The following is a 20,268-nucleotide window of genomic DNA, read 5'->3' as shown; positions in this document are numbered from 1 at the left end:
TATTCCTAAAGTAATGAACTAGAGCAGTTCTCCCTCGGACACACATTCCATAATCTAGTATATTATAAGAGCATAAACCTGAAGCACGGGGAGGCACTCTACTGCCTCCACACGGCACTAAGTGTACATTGTAGCATGTGTAGGTAACTCGTATTACCTAGTGTGTCAATATGTGTATTTAAAACTAGTAATTGATAAGATATTTTGTATGACGTCTATAAATTTTTAACAACAAGACTATTTGCTCTTAGTTTGGTAGATATTATCTAACCCTGGTAAAAAACTTACATTTACAGTTTTCAATATCGTGCATTTATTTGTAGATGATACCTCATTTATTTGTTTATTTTTAGAAATGGTACACATTACAAAAAAATCATTCGTTAACACTATTTATCGTTCTTGATTTAAATTTACAACTTGTTGTCATGTGATACAATCACCTGTCATACCTGTGATTTTTATTGAGTGCACAATGGCTCAGGCTGCATCTAAAACATGTGAAATTTGTGTGAGTGCCCCTGGATCACAATATTGCTTGGATTGTGAGCAATACTATTGTGAAAATTGTAAGTCGCTGCATAAAAGGCAGAAGATATCGACAAACCACCAGTTTCAAAACGCTTCGGAACTCATCCCGGAAGGTAAATCTAGATGTAGTCAACACAAAGAAGAAATCACCTTAATGTGTAATACATGCAATGTACCGGTATGTACAAGTTGTGTGACAGGAAATCACAATGGTCATAAATTTTCTAAATTGGTCGATGTTATTGCTAAATTACGAGGGGAAAACGAAAAACAAGTTCGTGACAAGACCAATGAAGCAAATCAAAATATAACGAAAATTGAGGATAGCTTGACATCGTGTGATAGTGCTGTAGAATATGTTATCAAAGCTATCACAGATCAAAGCAACATGATTAAAAATATGATTGATAAATCAGTAGCTCAGATGATTGGCTTAGTAAAAGAACAATCAACGAAGGAAAAAGATAAACTGATGAAGTGTTTATCTGCTGCTAAATCCACACTTGTTGCTGGAAACAAATTAGATAAGAGAAGACGAGATCTAGATAAAAGCAGACTGGATGGAACTATGGTACAACAGATTAATAAGATAAAAGAAGAGACCAACAAACTACATATAGACCCTCTTCCCGAGTTTCAAAAGATATCCTTCGATAGCAAAACTGTTACCGAGGATGATATAAGACAACTAATTGGTTCATATACTTTAAGGTAAATATCAAAATTGTGTTTCTTCTGAATAATAGTTATCATTGTTTCTATAAATCCCTGAATGACCGAAAAGAAATATTTTCAAATTTATTGTGTTAAACTATTTCTAAGTGAAAACCATTAAGTTAAGCTTTAAGAAAAAGACCGGAATGTCTTGGTCCAGAGATCTCCAATCAACAAGTCATTCTTTATATTGACCGTATAAACTATTTATCTAAAGGCAGTCATTAACGATCATTACAATAAATACTGAAATATCTTTATAAAACAAATGAACAAAGGATTATTACTTCGATTTTAATTGTTTTCTCTATGACATTTAATTGCCTTCTAAAATTATCAGGTGTTTCTACCTTGAATCGAAACGGACTCAAGCGTTATCAAGAGTACAACTATTTTTTATTTCATGACAATTCTTCAATTTTTAGGTTTCGTCTCTTATTTTCTATAATGTAGTCTTGTTTCTTTCGTCACAATCTTTTTAAAGCTGTATATTAACCTTTCTTCAAGCGTGACATCAAAGACATAGCAGGATAACTGTTTTAGTTCGTCAGTTGCGCATTTCGTATACACAAGTACCCTGGGTTTCAAAACTGTTGGAGATTTAAATCAATCAATCATACTTTTTAATAAAAAATGAAGAACAAATCTGTCTAAAGACATTTGTAAACCGAAGTAGAAAATCAAGTATGTTTCTTATATTTGTAGATCTCAGTATACATGGTTTAGATATGCTATTTTCACAAACTAAAATTAAAAAAGTGAAGCATGTTCAATGAGGACAAGAGTCTACAATAAAATTAAAGACACAGTTTGACTTCTCGCAATTCATTTCATTGCCACAATAATTCATTATTAACTATAAAATGTGAAAAAATAAAATAATACACCTTATACTTATATATCCACCCATACGTCATAACAACTCATAGTTTTGTAAACATTACAACAATATTATACTTTCATTAATAATAATAGTTAATTAAAGGTACCAGGATTATAATTTAGTACGCCAGACGCGCGTTTCGTCTACATAAGACTTATCAGTGACGCTCATGTCAAAATATTTATAAAGCCAAACAAGTAAAAAGTTGAAGAGCATTGAGTATAAAAAATTCCAAAAAAGTTGTGCCAAATACGGCTAAGGTAATCTATGCCTGGGATAAGAAAATCTTTAGTTTTTCGAAAAATTCAAAGTTTTGTAAACAGGAAATTTATAAAAATGACCACATTATTGATATTCATGTTAACACCTAAGTGTTGACTACTGGGCTGGTGATACCCTCGGGGACGAAACGTCCACCAGTAGTTGCATCGACCCAGTGGTGTAAATAGTTATCAAAGATACCAGGATTATAATTTAGTACGCCAGACGCGCGTTTAGTCTACATACATGTAAGATTCATCAGTGACGCTCATATCAAAATATTTATAAAGCCTAACAAGTAAAAAGTTGAAGAGCATTGAATATCAAAAATTCCAAAAATGTTGTGCTAAATACGGCTAAGGTAATCTATGCCTGGGATAAGAAAATCCTTAGTTTTTCGAAAAATTCCAAGTTTTGTAAGCAGGAAATTTATAAAAAGGTTGACTATTGGGCTGGTGATACAAGTCATACATGAGTCCGTATCTGGTTTTTTAATATTTAAATAAGGAATTAGTTGTGTGAAAAAAAACCACCTTAACATATTACTTTCTCATCCATTATATATCATAAAATCCAAGAGATTTCTAATCTTTGCTTCATTCTACTTTCTTTGAAAAAAAAAATCACACACAGGTTTCTATACATTTGTATATTGAAAAACTATATAAATGTTAAAAGAAATATCTAACATATTTCCTATACATTCAAACAGAACATGAGAAAATGAAGTGTTTAAAGGCATTTATTATATAATTAGTAGTAAATACAGACAAATTGTATGTGTAACACAATCAATGGCAAGCGTGCTGTATCAGCCACCCGTGATGATATCGATATCAGCACGGTTGCAAAAGCTTTATCACACCTTTAATCTGTATGATGTCATGTCATCGATTGCATCACTGTTGCGAAGGCTTTATTAAATCCCTAATCTATATGACGTCATGTCAAAGCTATAATCTGTATGACGTCATTTCAAACCTCCTTATCTGTATGACGTCATGTCACATAAAAAAACATCTACTTGAGGTATATGTATATAATAAAGTGTATATGATATGGCTTTTTTAATATCACACACCGTATCAACCCTCAACCAATATAATCCCTCGAGCAGATCTCTTGGGATAATATTAGTGTCTCGGGTTGATACGGATGCTATATTGAAAAAGCCATATGATATTCTCTATCTATTGTCATTTCGAAAACGGTGAAACAATCTTTTTCTTTTTAGTGGATGTTCACCAGTCAAAGAAAAAGAATATCCACAACAGGGATGGCTATATAGATGTCCAATATGTTGGTAAGTTCCGAAAGGAAATTAAATTGAACATTAATTGTGACTATGGTCCATACACTTTAGATACATAAAGGCTTAAAAAACTAATCAATACTTGAAAGAGACTGGTATCTAACACAATAGACAGAAAAAATTCTTGTAATATATATATAACTATAGTCAATAACATCATAATGTCTTGCATTAATGTACAGGAATCTGTTTTTTGATATAATGCGTTAATTGAGTGACTGTTTTCAAATACATGTAGTGTAAACAAATTAATTTCGGCACATTTTTTTTAAGCCGTTTCATCTGATGTCGTGGCAAACTCGTAGACTTTGTCAAGTTATTCAAGAGACGATTCTGGACTGCATGTACTCGCCTTGTTTTTGTCCCAGAGAAAATTAATTGCTTTTTTAAAATATGTTGATTTACAGTGTTAGCTATATTCTCAATATAAGCGATCGATCAGACATTTGTGAAGCTTAAGATGGATAGCATGTCTTAATTTAAATCTATAGAATTTAATAATTTGTCAAAATGTAGTTTTTTATTTTTTTTTTCTCAAAAAAATATATAATATATTTAAAACTTTTTTGCACACTACAGGTTGAGCAAAATTGTCAAATTTTGTATACACGGAAAATCCAATTTTGTGTGATAAAAAGAAAACTTACATTATGGAATTTTAAGATAAAATGCGATAGCTCTTCTTAAATGCCTTCAGATTAAGCAAAAATGGGTCACCGGACTTATTCAATTGTTTATAATCCCTTCATTTGAGTTAGCTATCTCCTACTATCTGAGTTATCTCCCTTTATGCAGCAAATTTGAAAAAAATGAATCAAGCAAAACATCTTTTTCTTCAGAAAAATACATCCGTAAAAATGATAAAGAACATAATTTTCTATATGAACAAAATGAAAAGTTTTACACATGAATTACATTTACTACTCTCAAAATTTACAAATGTCATTTTCAGATCTTTACTTCGTGTTTTTTTTATGTTGGGATATACCCGTCCAGGTCATTCTGTGTTTTTATTAGATGAATTTCTATTTGTGTTCATCTGATGAATAAGGCCTTATTCAACTGATTTTTATAGTTTGTTCTTATGTTGTACTGTTAAACCACTGTCCTAGGTAAGGGGGGTCCCGCTAACATGTTTAACCCCGCCACATTCTGTATGGATGTGCCTGTAATTGTGGTTGCCGTTTGTTGATGTAATACATAATTGTTTTCGTTAATTTGTTTGTACATAAATTAGGCGTTAGTTTTCTTGTTTGAATTTTTTTACAATTGTCATTTCGGGGTCTTTTATAGCTGATTATGCGGTTTGGGTTTTGCCCTTTGGTGAATCCCGTACGATGGCCTATAGTTGTTACTTTTTGTGTCATTTGGTCTCTTGTGGAGAGTTGTCTCGTTGGCTATCACATTACATTTTTTTTTGTATATTTTCTCTGTTTTTTCACAATTTCTTTTTATTCTTCGAGTTTTTATATTTGCATTTATGATGAGAGTGTTGAAATGTAGTCGTTTGGCTCCACACAACAAAACGGGACATAATACATGTATTAGCTATACTCGGATTAACTTTGTTTCACATAAAACTATTGATTTATATTATACCTCACATCCCTAAGATTCAGTGCGATAAAATTGAAGCTCTTTTAGATCTGTCTTTGAATAATAAGCAGTGTCAATTGAAAAATAAAAAGTATGTTTCCTCTAATATCATATTTGAAACAAAATAGACGTTAAACTTGATTATTCATATACAGGGTAAATTGTGATCAGTATTCAATTAATTAAGTAGTCTATTAACAGGTTTTGGAAAGCTATGAAGTTTGAGTTTGTTCTATTACAAGAACAGGAATATTGTAATGGCATGTTAAAACTTGGGTTTAATTGTTGGTTCTTGAGGGCATCATAAGATGCACATGCTGCAGTTCAGTTCTTTGGTATTTACATATGTCAAAAATAGAGGTACAGCAGTAAACATTGTGTTATAAGCTTAATCACTATAAAAGCAAACAAATATATAAACGAAAAATTACCATGACACAATAACACAATGACAGGATGCGTAAGTACAAATAGAGCCAAATTATATGCAACAAAAAAACACAAAAAGGTATATAAACAAAATATTAGCTCGTCGGGCATGCCCTTTAATACTGAGGCTTTTCTACCTTAGCCATAGATTACCTTAGCTGTATTTGGCAATACTTTGAGGAATTTTGGTCTTCAATGCTCTTCAACTTCGTACTTGTTTGGCTTTACAACTATTTTGATCTGAGCGTCACTGATGAGTCTTATGTAGACGAAACGCGCGTCTGGCGTATTAAATTATAATCCTGGTACGTTTGATAACTATTTAGATACATTTTGGATGTTTTCTTGTGTGAACAAAATACAATATTATCAACTTTTGCATTGATAGAAAAATATTATTATTTTTTGTCCGTAAATAGTTATCAAAGGTAGCAGGATTATAACTTAGTTTGCCAGACGCGCGTTTCGTCTACATAAGACTCACCAGTGACGCTCATATCAAAATAGTTATAAAGTTGAAGAGGCGTTTTGATTTTTTTTGGAATCGAGTGTCACTGATGAGTCTTTTGTAGACGAAACGCGCGTCTGGCGTATATACAAAATTTAGTACTGGTATCTATGATGAGTTTATTCATAAAATGTTTTTAATGTTTTGCTTTGCAACCACTAATTTTCTATTGATTGTAACTTTAATGTGCTTTATTTCTTTTTTGAAAGAACCAAAGGATTAGAAAAACATATGGATGCACTATTTTACCTTATCACATGTGATATATATTTTGAATATCAGTCATTTCAAATTAAATATATTTATTATCGTTTAAGGAAAGAACATATTCAAGCTAAAATGATTCCGTAAGTATACTATTGATATTTCTACTATGCAACATTCTACATCCAAATGATGTAGGGATGTCAACAAGTACTCGAATATTGGATTACTGATTGATTGCACAGAGTATCGAATACCAGAAACCGTACTCGACTAATCGGTTGCCTGTTTGAATATTGCTGTCTTCTTCGTATTAAATTGATCATTCTGAGAACCTCTTACATGAATGAGACCACTGATTTATCATACTTTTTTCCCTGATACTTTATATTTTATTGTCCGTAAATATGTAGGCTAAATATACCGGGTCGAACACTTTACACTAAACATGGCTTAGGCGGGGTCACAAATTCACGATAGTAAGAGGCGTTCATAACATGATCATTTCCGATCAACATCAAGATCCTGTGAATCTCGGCTGGAAATTCAAATTTTAAAAGTATTTTGTAAAATCAATTTTTAATCACGACAGCAAGCAGACATTTTCACGATTCTCCCTTATTCAGCCATTTCCAGCCGAAATTGTCCTGGTTATCCCGTTGTCCATCCGATTGTAATCCGATTTGTATCTATCGCATGGTTAAAAATGACTGAATCTGCTTCAAAAGCGACCCGATTCTACCTAATGTGAACCAACAGAGATTTAACAGTGCACTGACTCTGAGAAAAGATATCCGTTAGAAAACGGTCGCCTTATTCAGGATGGTCATTGCAAATTGCTTTGGCTGGACTCAACTAATCGTATCGTGTTCTGTAATTGTTAGGATTATGACATCATTGCCGAATATCGTATTAATAACTAAACTGTTCCGGAATGGTTTCGGCAAAGACGGTTCGCATTCAACCTCACTTGACCTTTCCATGTCTGTAGGAATCTGTTACGCATGTACACGACTTTTTTCAGAAAATTATAGGACATTCCAGATTCTTCAGAATAGAAATCTGACTGTTAACATTTTAGAGTTTTAGATCTGACTGAAATTAAACGGGAGCCATACTCGGCACTGTGTGAATGCTATTTTAGCCATTCCGTCACATCGGTACCGTATCACTTAACAGTTTTGTCTGCAAGTCTGTAATTTACAAAGTTGCAAAACCGACTGTCCCTAATAATGGTTGACAAGAAAATGTTTCCAAATAAAATAAATTCGGAGCATCCATTTGTGATCATTGATTAAAAGTTAAACGTCTAATCATTACGCCTTTGTTGATATGAAACATGTATTTGTTATAAATTTCAAACAGGTTTTTATTTATTCATATTGCTTATCCGAATTGACATCCCTAATATAAAGCAGTTACAAAATTTAAAATTCATTTGATATGCGTTTACACTGTGGTTCGACATGTATACATATCAAGGTATTAAAACGTGTTTTGTTTTGCGTGTTAACAGTTTTTGTAGTTCCAAATCATTGATCTGTATACAACCATTACAGAATTTAAATCACATAATGTACGACATAATCTTTTCATTCATTGCATAAATACTTGGCTATCGTAATTATAAGAACTTGTATTCTGATATCTGGTAAATATATCAGTTTGTAGCTGCTCCTAAAACATTTAAACTCGCGTCAGTGTACATTTTTTTTTTTATCCAAAAATCTATAATGAAACACCAAATAATTTCTGAATTTATCCTACCTGAACCTTGTAATGTCAAGTCTGTCAATTCTAACATATTCATTGCGTCATACATAGTGACATCATTAGAAACCTTGTCTGCACTCGAGTTCTATTCCCTCTTTACAACACACATATTAATAACAAAAAATAGCTGTTTACTATAAACATTGTTTTTCTTATTATTGCACAGAGATATAGACTGAAGTTTATTAAAGACATTTTGGAGTCCTACTTAAACACCAACATTAATAATTAAATAGGAGATTTAATCTTAACAAACTGTTATATATAGCTTTATTTCTGAAAATTGGACACAAGTTTTGCAATTTAATGACAAACAACATATTCAAGTTCATCATTGATTGTCAAAATAACTTTTGGTACAATTCTGTCTTTTTCAATAGGTAAGTAGCAAGTTCAAGTTTAAAATAGAGAAGTATATATACTTTTACTGTAATGCATTACTCGTGCCTGTTTTTCCGGCTAAGTAAGACATATTTCGATATAATATTAGATAATTGGTCGTTAATCGTTATCAAAGGTACCAGGATTATAATTTAGTACGCCAGACGCACGTTTCGTCTTCATAAGACTCATCAGTGACGCTCAGATCAAAACAGTTATAAAGCCATACAAGTACAAAGTCGAAGAGCATTGAGGACCCAAAATTTTAAAACGTTGTGCCAAATACGGCTAAGGTAATCTACTCCTGGGGGTAAGAAAATCCTTAGTTTTTCGAAAAATTCAAAGTTTTGTAAACAGTTAATAATGACAAAAATTAAGAACAACAATAATATTTTAAGCATAAAACTTGTCAAGCATATATTAGAGAAAAAACTATGATGGTTAAAGTCATTAAAAAAAAGCTTTTTTCTGTACAAGATGCACATGATACATAGGGAACGCGGTAGCTGGGTGGTCTAAGTATTCAAACCAGTGTATTAATAACATGTCAATACTGGTGTTGTAAGTTCATAAACGGCATAACACAGGTGTGCATGACGCCAGTCATAACTTCAAAGGACTGCCAGTTTTTTCATCGGCAGTCGGATGTTCTATGTGGGCATTACGGTTTTCTCTGCTAATATAAACTGACCGTCTCGAATGTTAACATTACTGCTATTAGTGTCGTTTAACACAAATCAATCAATTAATACACGGCACATATATTCCAGGCCAAGTCAAAAAGACTTCAACACTTCTGTCGTTTCAATAAATATTTTTTCATTGCACAAAGAAAGAACTTTAATTTTTCATATAAATCTTGGGAGCGCACATATTAAATGTACAACACAATTATGAATAAAACAATAATTTAGTTCTGGTGAACAATTCAATACAGCTGAAGTTTTGATATTTAAATGCAGTTTCTTCAATTTCATGTGTGAGCAAAATCAAGTATTATAAAATTTAACATTTACAGTAAAAGTTATCAAAGGTACCAGGATTATAATCTAGTACGCCAGACGCGCTTTTCATCTACAATTCTAATTGTGACATTTAAACGGCATCATACATAGTGACATCAAAAGTGACTTGTCTACACTCCAGGTTCTGGACTGGTTTTTTTTGTTTTTTTTTTTTAAATATTTTGCACAAACAACATGAACAAGTGTTTGTTTATTATAAATGAAATCAAAAACTTCCTTCAGCAACTTACGAATTAACTCCAAGAAAATATTGCTGGTTGCTTAATGCGAATAACTTTATAAAAAGTAAAAACACAAAAATACTGAACTCCGAGAAAAATTCAAAAAGGAAAATCAAAAATCAAAGGCAAAATCAAAAGTCCAAACACATCAAACGAATGGGTAACAACTGTCATATTCCTGACTTGGTACAGGCATTTTCTAATGTAGAAAATGGTGGATTGAACCTGGTTATATATAAGCTCAAAAATGTTGAGAGTTTAATTATAACATCGATACGCCATAACATATCCCTCAAATTACACTTAGTTGTTTAATGCTATTTAAATTAAAAGTCGCAACATCGATATATAGTATTTACTTATAGTACAATTTTGATAATCTGTTAAATATAGTATATATATACTTTAATTAGATACATGCTTTTTTTTTTTTTTTAGATTTGATGACTAAGCAATATACATATGTAGGAAAATTACAAAATGTATTAATGATTGTAAAAAGAAAATAATGCTTTAATTCCTTCTTTTTCAGTCCGTAAGTAGCAAGTTGAAGTTTAAAATAGGGAAGTATATATTACTTTAACTTTAAAGCAAAATCTGTATTATGGTTACGAAAAGAAAAATTTTCCCTTTCAATTTTATATAATTGTAAACTTTTAAAGGACACCATATTTGAAGCATAACATCCGTCAATCACATATATGAGAGCAAAAGCTATGATGTTTCAAGTCTTTAAAAAATTATGCTTTTACTCTACACGACACATAGGTAACTTGTTCCTTGACTGGTCTATGTATTCGAACTTATATATCCTTAGTATATCAACACTGATGTTGTGAGTTCAAATCCAGCATTTGGTAGGTGTGCTCGACGCCAATGTGGCAGCCCCGAATTAGCACATTACTGCTGAAAGTGTTTTTAACACCAAAACATCAATCAATTAACGACACGTATGTTACTGGACAAGTTGACAGGAAGTCATCAGTTTCTGCAATATCAAAAAATCATTTTAGTTAATTGCACATATACAGAACTTTAAAAATTAAGAAAGAAATTATAAAAACACTTAACCTCGAGGAAAATTCAAAACGGAAAATCTCTTATCAAATGGCAAAATCAAAAGATGAAACACACCAAACGACTGGAAAACAAATGTCATTTTCCTGACTTTGCACAGACATTTGTATATGTAGAAATGGTGGAATAAACCTGGTTTTATAGCTAGGTAAACCTCTCACGTGTAGGAAAGTCGTATAAAATTCCATTATATCACAACGATGTATGAACAAAAAATACAGACATGACAGATAGAAATGTCAAAAGTTGGGGTACAGAAGTCAAGGCTGTTTTATTATCTTAATCACTACAACACAAGCATATATCTAACCAAAAACTTACCATGACTCAATAACACAATGACGGAAGCAATAATTCAAATGTTTACCTAAATCTTTAATGTGAAATAATATTCAGTGCTGGTAAACAATTTCATACAACGGTAGTTCTAATAATTCACATGGGAGCAGTATCTGATTACCCTTCCAGAGCAGCTTAGAACAACCCAAAGTTTTCGTGGCGTTCATTTTGCTCAAAATATAGGCTTCTATGTTGTGTCTTGTGTACTATTGTTTATCTGCTTGTCTGTTTCTTTTCTAGCCATGACGTTTTCAGTTTATTTTCATCCTATGGGTTTGAATGTTCTTTTGGTATCTTTCGCCTGTTTTTAGATAAAGTTTGTGTGAACAAAATACAATATTATCAACTTTACATTGACAGAAAATATTATATTTTTGTGCGTAAATAGTTATCAAAGGTACTAGGACTATAACTTAGTACAACAGACGCGCGTTTCGTCTACATAAGACTCATCAGTGACGCTCATATCAAAATAGTTATAAAGTTGAAGAGCATAAGATTTTCCAAAGGATCAGATTGGTCAAAAATACTATTGCTGTGATATGATATATATACGAGGAAAGGTAACACACGGCCAGCGAATGCTTTGTTCGAATCCCGGCGAGGGAAGAACCAAAAATTTGCGAAAGCAAATTTACAGATCTAACATTGTTGGGTTGATGTTTAGACGAGTTGCATATACATTATGTACACAGCCATGTATCACCATCATTGATGGCGATCCGATGGATACATCTGTTGTAGAGTTGTCACTGACTCAGACGTACTTATATATATATATATATATATATATATATATATATATATATATAAACAGGTCTAAATTGAAAACTACGTTCAAACCTATGATTGCGTTGGATAAAAACTGCAACTTTTATACGTGTGCATGTAAAACAAATTTCGTCTTAGAAGGGTCTAAATACAGCACAAACAACATTTTCCAAAAGACCAAAAAAGTGAAAAATTATATATTTAAACAAAACGCATTTGACTAACAGGTCGAACAACTGATGTTCTTTAACCCTGCTGACTGTCATTGGCGATTGCCAAATAAAATTGATCACAAGATGTAACAAAATGGATCTTAATATAACTTTAATACTAAACAAAAAACAATAAACTTGTCGCTAAGATGTTATGCAAATGTTTGGCAAAACTTTTAGGAATTTTGGTTCTCAATGCTCTCCAACTTCGTACTTTATTTGGCTTTTTTTTTTAACTTTTTTTGGATTCGAGCGTCACTGATGAGTCTTTTGTAGATGAAACGCGCGTCTGGCGTAAATACTAAAATGAGTCCTGGTATCTATGATGAGTTTATTTATGGTGTCAATATTTGTTTAGTACACCAGATCCGGATTTCGACAATAGATGTCTCTTCAGTGATGTTAGGGATCGATATATTTAAATATTTAATAATATTTTCGTTACGCCCCTTAGAAAATTATCATAAAAAATTGTTAGCATGTTACAGTAAATGGTAACAACCAAGATTCTTAATTTGGGATGATATTAAGCTATGATTGTGATGCGCATCGTTTACTCGTTCTTTCCAAAAATTGGACAGCTGTACAAATAGCTGAAAACGATTATACATACAGCAACCTTAAATTTAATTGATGATTTTTAACTTTTGCCTTTCAGATTTACAACCGTATTTTTTGTCGAATATTTATAAAAACTTGCAATTTTTGTATAACACCACAATTTATAAGCCAGGGGCATAATTCGTAGATATCAATCAGCGTGTAGACATGTTATACGTTCATGTTAAGCACATCCCATCTTTCATGGTAATATTACATACAAAGCATAAACATAACTTTATACACCTCAAAAAGCTTTTCAAATCTTTAAAGAAACTTATAAACAAGGGATACAGTTACGATACGGTTATCAAGTCAAGATTGCTTTTTGTGGAATTAGTGTCGATAAACTCATAGCGTCTTTACATCAGAGACTAAAAATAAACAAAATAAACATTTATTCTTAAACTTGTTGTCAGCATTGTAGAGGTTGGCGTTAAAAAATATAATCCTAGTACCTTTGATAACTATTTACACCACTGGGTCGATGCCACTGATGTTGGACGTTTCGTCTCCGAGGGTATCACCAGCCCAGTAGTCAGCACTCCGGTGTTGACATGAATATAAATTATATGGTCGTTTTTATAAATTTCCTGTTTACAAAACTATGAATTTTTCGAAAATCTAAGGATTTTCTTATACAAAGCATAGATTACCTTAGACGTATTTGGGACATTTTTTTTGGAATTTTGGGTCCTCAATACTCTTCAACTGTGTAGTTGTTTGGCTTTATATTTTTTTTTACATGCGCGTCACTGATGAGTTTTATGTAGACGAAACGCGCGTCCGGCGTAAAAAGATATGATCCTGGTAACTTTGATACCTATTTACGTTCCCTTGTATGATTTTGACGGCATGATACTAACTCTATCGAGAAGGTTGATATGGTAAAGAGATGATCGGTTAATCCGTTTAATTGAAGTCTGGAAAAGTCATAAACCTGATGTTCAATAGTTGCTGTTTGTTGGTGTGGGTCATAAGTTATTCTCGTTTCTCATTTTTTATATAGATAAGACCATTTGTTTTCCCGTTTGAATGGTTATACACTAGTCATTTTTGGTGTCCTTTATAGATTGCTGTTTGGTATAAGTCAAGGCCCCGTGTTGGAGACTGTACTTTGACCTATAATGGTTTACCTTTACAAATTGTGACTTGGATGGAGAGTTTTCTCATTGACAGTCACACCTCATCCTCTATCTATGTCAGGAACTTCTAGTATACCTTTGTTAATGTATTTTTCGTTGTTATTTTGCTTAGTTTCTATTTTAACATCTTACTCAGACTTCTTATTAAGTTATAAGTTTTACTATTGGTTTTGTAGCCAGATTATTTATTTTACTTTGCTAGAGGTAAACAAAATGAATCATAGATACCAGGATTAAACTTTTATATTTACGCCAGACGCGCGTTTCGTCTACAAAAGACTAATCAGTGACGCTCCAATGAAAACAGGTGAAAAGGGTGAAATAAAGTACGAAGTTGAAGAGCATTGAGGACCAAAAATTCCTAAAAGTTTTGCCAAATACAGCTAAGGTAAACTACTCTTGCGTTAGATAATTTAGTATTTTAAAAAGTCAAAGTTTTGTTAACAGTCAGTTTATAACTATGAACATATAAATGATAACTCAAGTCAACACAGAATTGGTGACTTTTGGGCTGGTGATACCATCGAGGAATTAAAACTCCACCAGCAGTGGTATCGAACCAGTGGTTGTAAATAAAATCATCATTAATACAAAGATAAAAACTTTCTCTTTACGCCAGACGCTTGTTTCGTCTACCCGTGACGCATGGGGGCATTGAAATCTCACAAACATATCAACTCTGTCGCTTTTTTGCGCCTGCTCCATGTCAGAAACCTATAGCCTTTGTTAGTCTTACGGTTTTTTTTTTTCCTTTCTTATATTGGTTCATTTTTATTGAAAAATGACAAAAAAATCTTATACCGTATAAGTGGCCATAAAAGGCTCAGATATAAACAAAAATATGAAACAATTCAATTGATAAAACTATGTATAACATATTCCAAGAAATCATTGCTTACAATGATCAAGATAAAACTATGATAAATTCAACATTTGAAATACTTTAAATTTAAAGACAATTAAAGCATTACAAAATACACAATGACACATTTTTGTCTGTTATTACATCCGATGTGCTAGTAAAGGAGGCATTTATTTATTATAGATGTGTCTGTAAAAGCTGCCAATATTTCATATCAATTCATTTTATTAAGATATTTTATTTTAATAATTACAAATGCCACATAACACTAGCCTGGTCAAAATCGAAATGTGTTTGTTTACATTTATTTTATAGGAACATTTTTGTTTTAAGTGTTTATTTTTTCATTTAAAGTTTATGTGGCTGCACCAGAATACACAGGTAAGTGGGTTTATATTCAAAGAAAATAATCGTTTGTGTGTAGAAAGCTAAAAAAGAAATACATTTTCATAAAAACTGTTTTAACGACAACCAGTGAATCCTTAGTATAATAAATTTACAGAAGATGCACTTCAGTGAGAATCCGATTATTTAATACATGACCATGTCTAATTTAATCGATCCGGTATGACTATAGTTACCGTAAATAAGTAATTCGTTTCTGTTGTTGATGTCACAATGTATTGAATTATTTTTTACAAAACTTTAATAAGAATTTAAATAAGCAAAAATTTGTTTCAATAAAGACCGTGAAATTTGGGTAAACACTCTAATTTGGCATTAAAATAAGAAAGATCATATCATAGAGAACATATTTACTAAGTTTAAAGTTGATTGGACTTCAACTTCATCAAAAAACTACCTTGACTATAAACTTTAACCTGAAGTAGAACAGACGAACGAACGAACGGACGCACAGACCAGAAAACATAATGCCCCTCTTCTATCGTAGGTGGGGCATAAAAGCGCATGTTCCTATGGGTACGTTAATTGTATCACATGCATCCGGCATTCAACTTTCATATGTTTTTTTTAATGACATGTGTTGACCGTCATTTCACATTTCAACTATGTTAAACGTAACTATTTGCTAAAAGTATGTAAACAAGTGGTAATGCAATCAGTATGCTTTTAATAATGTATAGTTTTAATGTATTATTTTGCTTACAATATAACAAAAGTATTTCAAACATATTTTTTTAAACGATTTTTTTTTATTTCTTGCAGTATGATGAAACTTATCAAAGAAGTCTAAAAGAGGCAAAGCAGCAATACCTACATATGTTTCCAATATGTAATCAACAGTTGTACAATAGTGGTTTTTTTAAGGCATTAGCTAGGAAACATTGAAATTTCTATGTCTCGAAACTTACAGTTGATGTAGTTTTTATTTTTCTGTTGTGTCGTAGTTCTCTTATATTTGATACGTTTCCCTCAGTTTAAGTTTGTAACCCTGATTTGTTTTTTCTCTATCGATTTATGAATTTTGAACTGCGGTATACTACTGCTGCCTTTATTTAATTGTATATTCAATATGAGAACTGTTTTCCGCCCGTTCTGTTTGTTGAAAACAATAATTTTGTCAATTTTTTTGCCTTTGCCTATTATGGAATTTACTTTTAGAGTTCGGTACTTTTGTTATACTATTTTGTTAACGTCTCGAACTTAAAACACTAACTATAGCATTAATAGATATTTTTTGGATAAAACCATGTGTTAGCACTACGAATTTACAATAAAGTGTGCGTTGTCGGTCCGTGTATATTTGCGTCCATTTGTTTTTCAATTTGAAACATCAAAAACAAAGAACAAAAAACGAGAGTGTTTTCATTTTTCGTTTTTGATTTCTCTAAAACCAAAATGAAAATCAAAAGTGTTTCCGTTTTTCGCTATTGATTTTACTAAAGAAGAGTTTGGTATTTAATTTTAATTATGTCTCGATTTATAATGTATTTTTTTTTTCTTTCTTGTTTTACGGTCATTGATAGTAAATATTGCCTGGCAACCACTCCGGTGTTCTTTCAACATAATGTAGACAAAATAGACCGCATGAACTATGGTGATCAAGTAATCAAAGACTTTCAAATTACCTTGTTTATATCTTTGATAGAAAATACATTATTATATTTTAATATTGAACAAATCACAAATTTAAATTGTACAATATAATATTATATAAAGATGGTACAAATAAATAGATTGATGATATCACACAAACAAGGGAGGTAACTACTTTTAAAACTGACAAGAAAACTAGCCCGGTCTTTAAAGTATACATGCACCGCGGTTGTCAGATCAATATTAGTTTAATCGAAGAAAATATCGACAGATGCAAAAGTATTAATTTATCTAAACAATAATGGTGCGTGATCTTTTAAGTTTGGAGAGGTTGATCTGAAATGATAAGATAGAACCGTAACCTGGTAACTAGCCTCTAGTACAAATAGAGCAAACTATATATTTGGCGAGGGTAGGACTCCAGAACTAGAAAAAATGACGCAAAATCTTGCATTCTAAACGTTTCTTTTGGACCCTCTCTTAATCTAAAGCGCAAGTTTTGTTTTATTTATTTTATTATATTCTGGTCTCGGAGCAAAATATATAGATACAGTGTAAGATTTTGAGTATTTACATGTAGGAACAATATCAAAAGACATATGTAGGATAAAAAAAAACCCATTGTAATCCACATAGTCAAGTGTGTGGCTATTGTTACTTTAAACATATTTATTTATAGTGGATTGGAAATTTTCTCCCCGAATCGGGGATCGAACCAGGAACCTTTGTTTTTGTAGTCCGATGCACTAACCTATGTGGCTATTGTATAATGGGTATGAATGGTCTGGTTCCTCGTTGAAGACCCTCCAGCTACTTTAAAGATGAAGAACTGGAATAAAAGCCCTGTTCATTAATAATTTGTATTTTTTCTATGTATTGTGTGCGATTTTGTCCCGTGTACATTTACTCCACTCTCTTTATTGTCTATTTAGGACCTAACCACGGCTCAATGCAAGTTTAGCCTTCCAATGTTAAAGGTCATATATATACATTTTTTTTTAAATTATTTGATGCCGGGGGATTGGGATTTCTAGCTTTAACGTAGCCCATGTCAGCTTTTTAACTTGTATTTACAGCAATGTTAGCCAGTTTTGTGTTCTGTAATATATTGTAACAGTTTAATTTTCCATGAAAAAAGAGCATTTTTTTCTATCTCCGGTATCATCGTAACTTCTTAAAACATGTTTCGAACAATATCTAGACATCGGTGGGCATGTACAATTTCCAAACCTTACATGACCGTTCTTTAGTCTTCGTAGATCTATTCCAACTTGAAGTCTTATTAAGTCTAAGACAAGAAGAACATGATCTTTTAATACTGAAGCCATAGTCATAAAGATCGATAACTTAATTGGTGTTTTGTTAACGTCGCCGCAGAACAAAGAAAAAAGCTTGTTATTTTTATGTTGTTTTAAAATATTAATTTGACTTGAATGTATATGAGAATATTAAATATATATGTATATACCAAGCTAAGTCAGTTTATATCTTGTTTCTCGTCTGACTATACAAAGGCCAGGAGATCTATTTTGATAGATCAGGATGACTGATAAGCTGTCTATATAAAGTAATGGGACTTGCATGGTATGAAGATATCACCAAATCACCGTATGCAATATTCAAAAAGACATCCAAAGCTTACCCACCAACAGACCAGGGGCTCTGTGGGGCTCTTAACATAAATCCAAGAGCACAGCAAAATGTCAAAATATCCAATTCAAACTGGGTGACTTGAGAGGAAAACATTTAAACTTTCAAAAGAAATACAAGTTCCTCCACCCCCCCCCCCCCCCCCCAACCCCCTCTCAACTTTTTGATGTGGTATGATTGCAATTGAGTCAACTATCCCCAAAAGTTCAAACGTTGTGGATGTAAGCAATTATATGTAGGCAACCATATAACCTTCAACAATGAGAAAAAAAAAACATACGGTATAGTCGGCTACACAATGCAATTCTTAAATCAGTGTTTTAAAGTCAGAACAGATAATAACGATTTTCTGTAATTCCCCAAAAGAAATCATGTACTTAAGAATATTCAAATACATGAAATCTGATTTGAATAAGTTTTAGACTCAATGAAATTCATTACGATTTTTGGCATATTTATTCCTATAAAGGGACCATTTGGGTATCGAATTTAAATTTGGGGTCGGGGTTAAAGATTGAAAAGATAATCGTTGTGTCTGTTAATTTAACATTTTAAATTTATGTACTAACATCTTCCTCTGTTCATCTTCCTCTAAGCATACTATTAAGGAAAGAAAAGCAGTTAATATTTTACATCACTGGGTCGATACCTCTGCTGGTGGACTATCAGTCCCCGAGGGTATCATCAGCTCAGTAGTCAGTATTTCGGTACTGACATGATTTAACAAACTTTACTAAAATTTGTCCGTTTATAAATTTATAAATTATTAAGAAACTAAGGTTTCAACTCCCTCAGGCAAAGTTGGCTTTAGATGAATTTGGCTATTTATTTTAGGTATTTTTGACATACAGCTCTTCAACGGTTTCGGTACTTATACATCTTCGGATTTCAAATGTTTGGCTTTGAGCGTTCCTGATGAAGGTAAATCCAGAAAAGCGCTTCGGACGCAAGAAGTTAATAACGTGTTGTTTTCAATATTTTACATCACTGGGTCGATACCTCTGCTGGTGGACTATCAGTCCCCGAGGGTATCATCAGCTCAGTAGTCAGTATTTCGGTACTGACATGATTTAACAAACTTTACTAAAATTTGTCCGTTTATAAATTTATAAATTATTAAGAAACTAAGGTTTCAACTCCCTCAGGCAAAGTTGGCTTTAGATGAATTTGGCTATTTATTTTAGGTATTTTTGACATACAGCTCTTCAACGGTTTCGGTACTTATACATCTTCGGATTTCAAATGTTTGGCTTTGAGCGTTCCTGATGAAGGTAAATCCAGAAAAGCGCTTTGGACACAAGAAATTAATAACGTGTTGTTTTCAATATTTTACATCACTGGGTCGATACCTCTGCTGGTGGACTATCAGTCCCCGAGGGTATCATCAGCTCAGTAGTCAGTATTTCGGTACTGACATGATTTAACAAACTTTACTAAAATTTGTCCGTTTATAAATTTATAAATTATTAAGAAACTAAGGTTTCAACTCCCTCAGGCAAAGTTGGCTTTAGATGAATTTGGCTATTTATTTTAGGTATTTTTGACATACAGCTCTTCAACGGTTTCGGTACTTATACATCTTCGGATTTCAAATGTTTGGCTTTGAGCGTTCCTGATGAAGGTAAATCCAGAAAAGCGCTTCGGACGCAAGAAATTAATAACGTGTTGTTTTCAATATTTTAATCTTTACTCAATAACACCGATTTGAAAGTACAATATCTCTGAGTATTAATCGTCACTGATTGCAAAAAAAAAAATATGAATAAATTTAACAGA

At 32.2% G+C, this 20,268-nt stretch overlaps 2 protein-coding genes across 2 annotated transcripts in view; both read left to right on the top strand.

Moving 5' to 3' along the window:
• LOC139499265 (E3 ubiquitin-protein ligase TRIM71-like) overlaps positions 1-6,585 on the top strand; it is a 47,464-nt gene extending 40,879 nt beyond the window's left edge. Inside the window, exons 2-3 of the mRNA XM_071287937.1 lie at positions 3,624-3,692; positions 6,552-6,585. Of these exons, the coding sequence (XP_071144038.1) occupies positions 3,624-3,692; positions 6,552-6,585 (103 nt within the window). The remainder of the gene's footprint in view (positions 1-3,623; positions 3,693-6,551) is intronic.
• The window catches only part of LOC139497626 (E3 ubiquitin-protein ligase TRIM71-like), a 178,682-nt gene that overhangs the window by 99,215 nt on the left and 59,199 nt on the right, over positions 1-20,268 (top strand). The window lies entirely within an intron of this gene.

The sequence above is a fragment of the Mytilus edulis genome, chromosome 12 (genome assembly GCF_963676685.1).
Source record: "Mytilus edulis chromosome 12, xbMytEdul2.2, whole genome shotgun sequence".
NCBI classification, from domain to species: Eukaryota; Metazoa; Mollusca; class Bivalvia; order Mytilida; family Mytilidae; genus Mytilus; species Mytilus edulis.
Note: the sequence above shows the minus strand (reverse complement) of the source record. Positions and strands in the feature narration are given on the sequence as shown.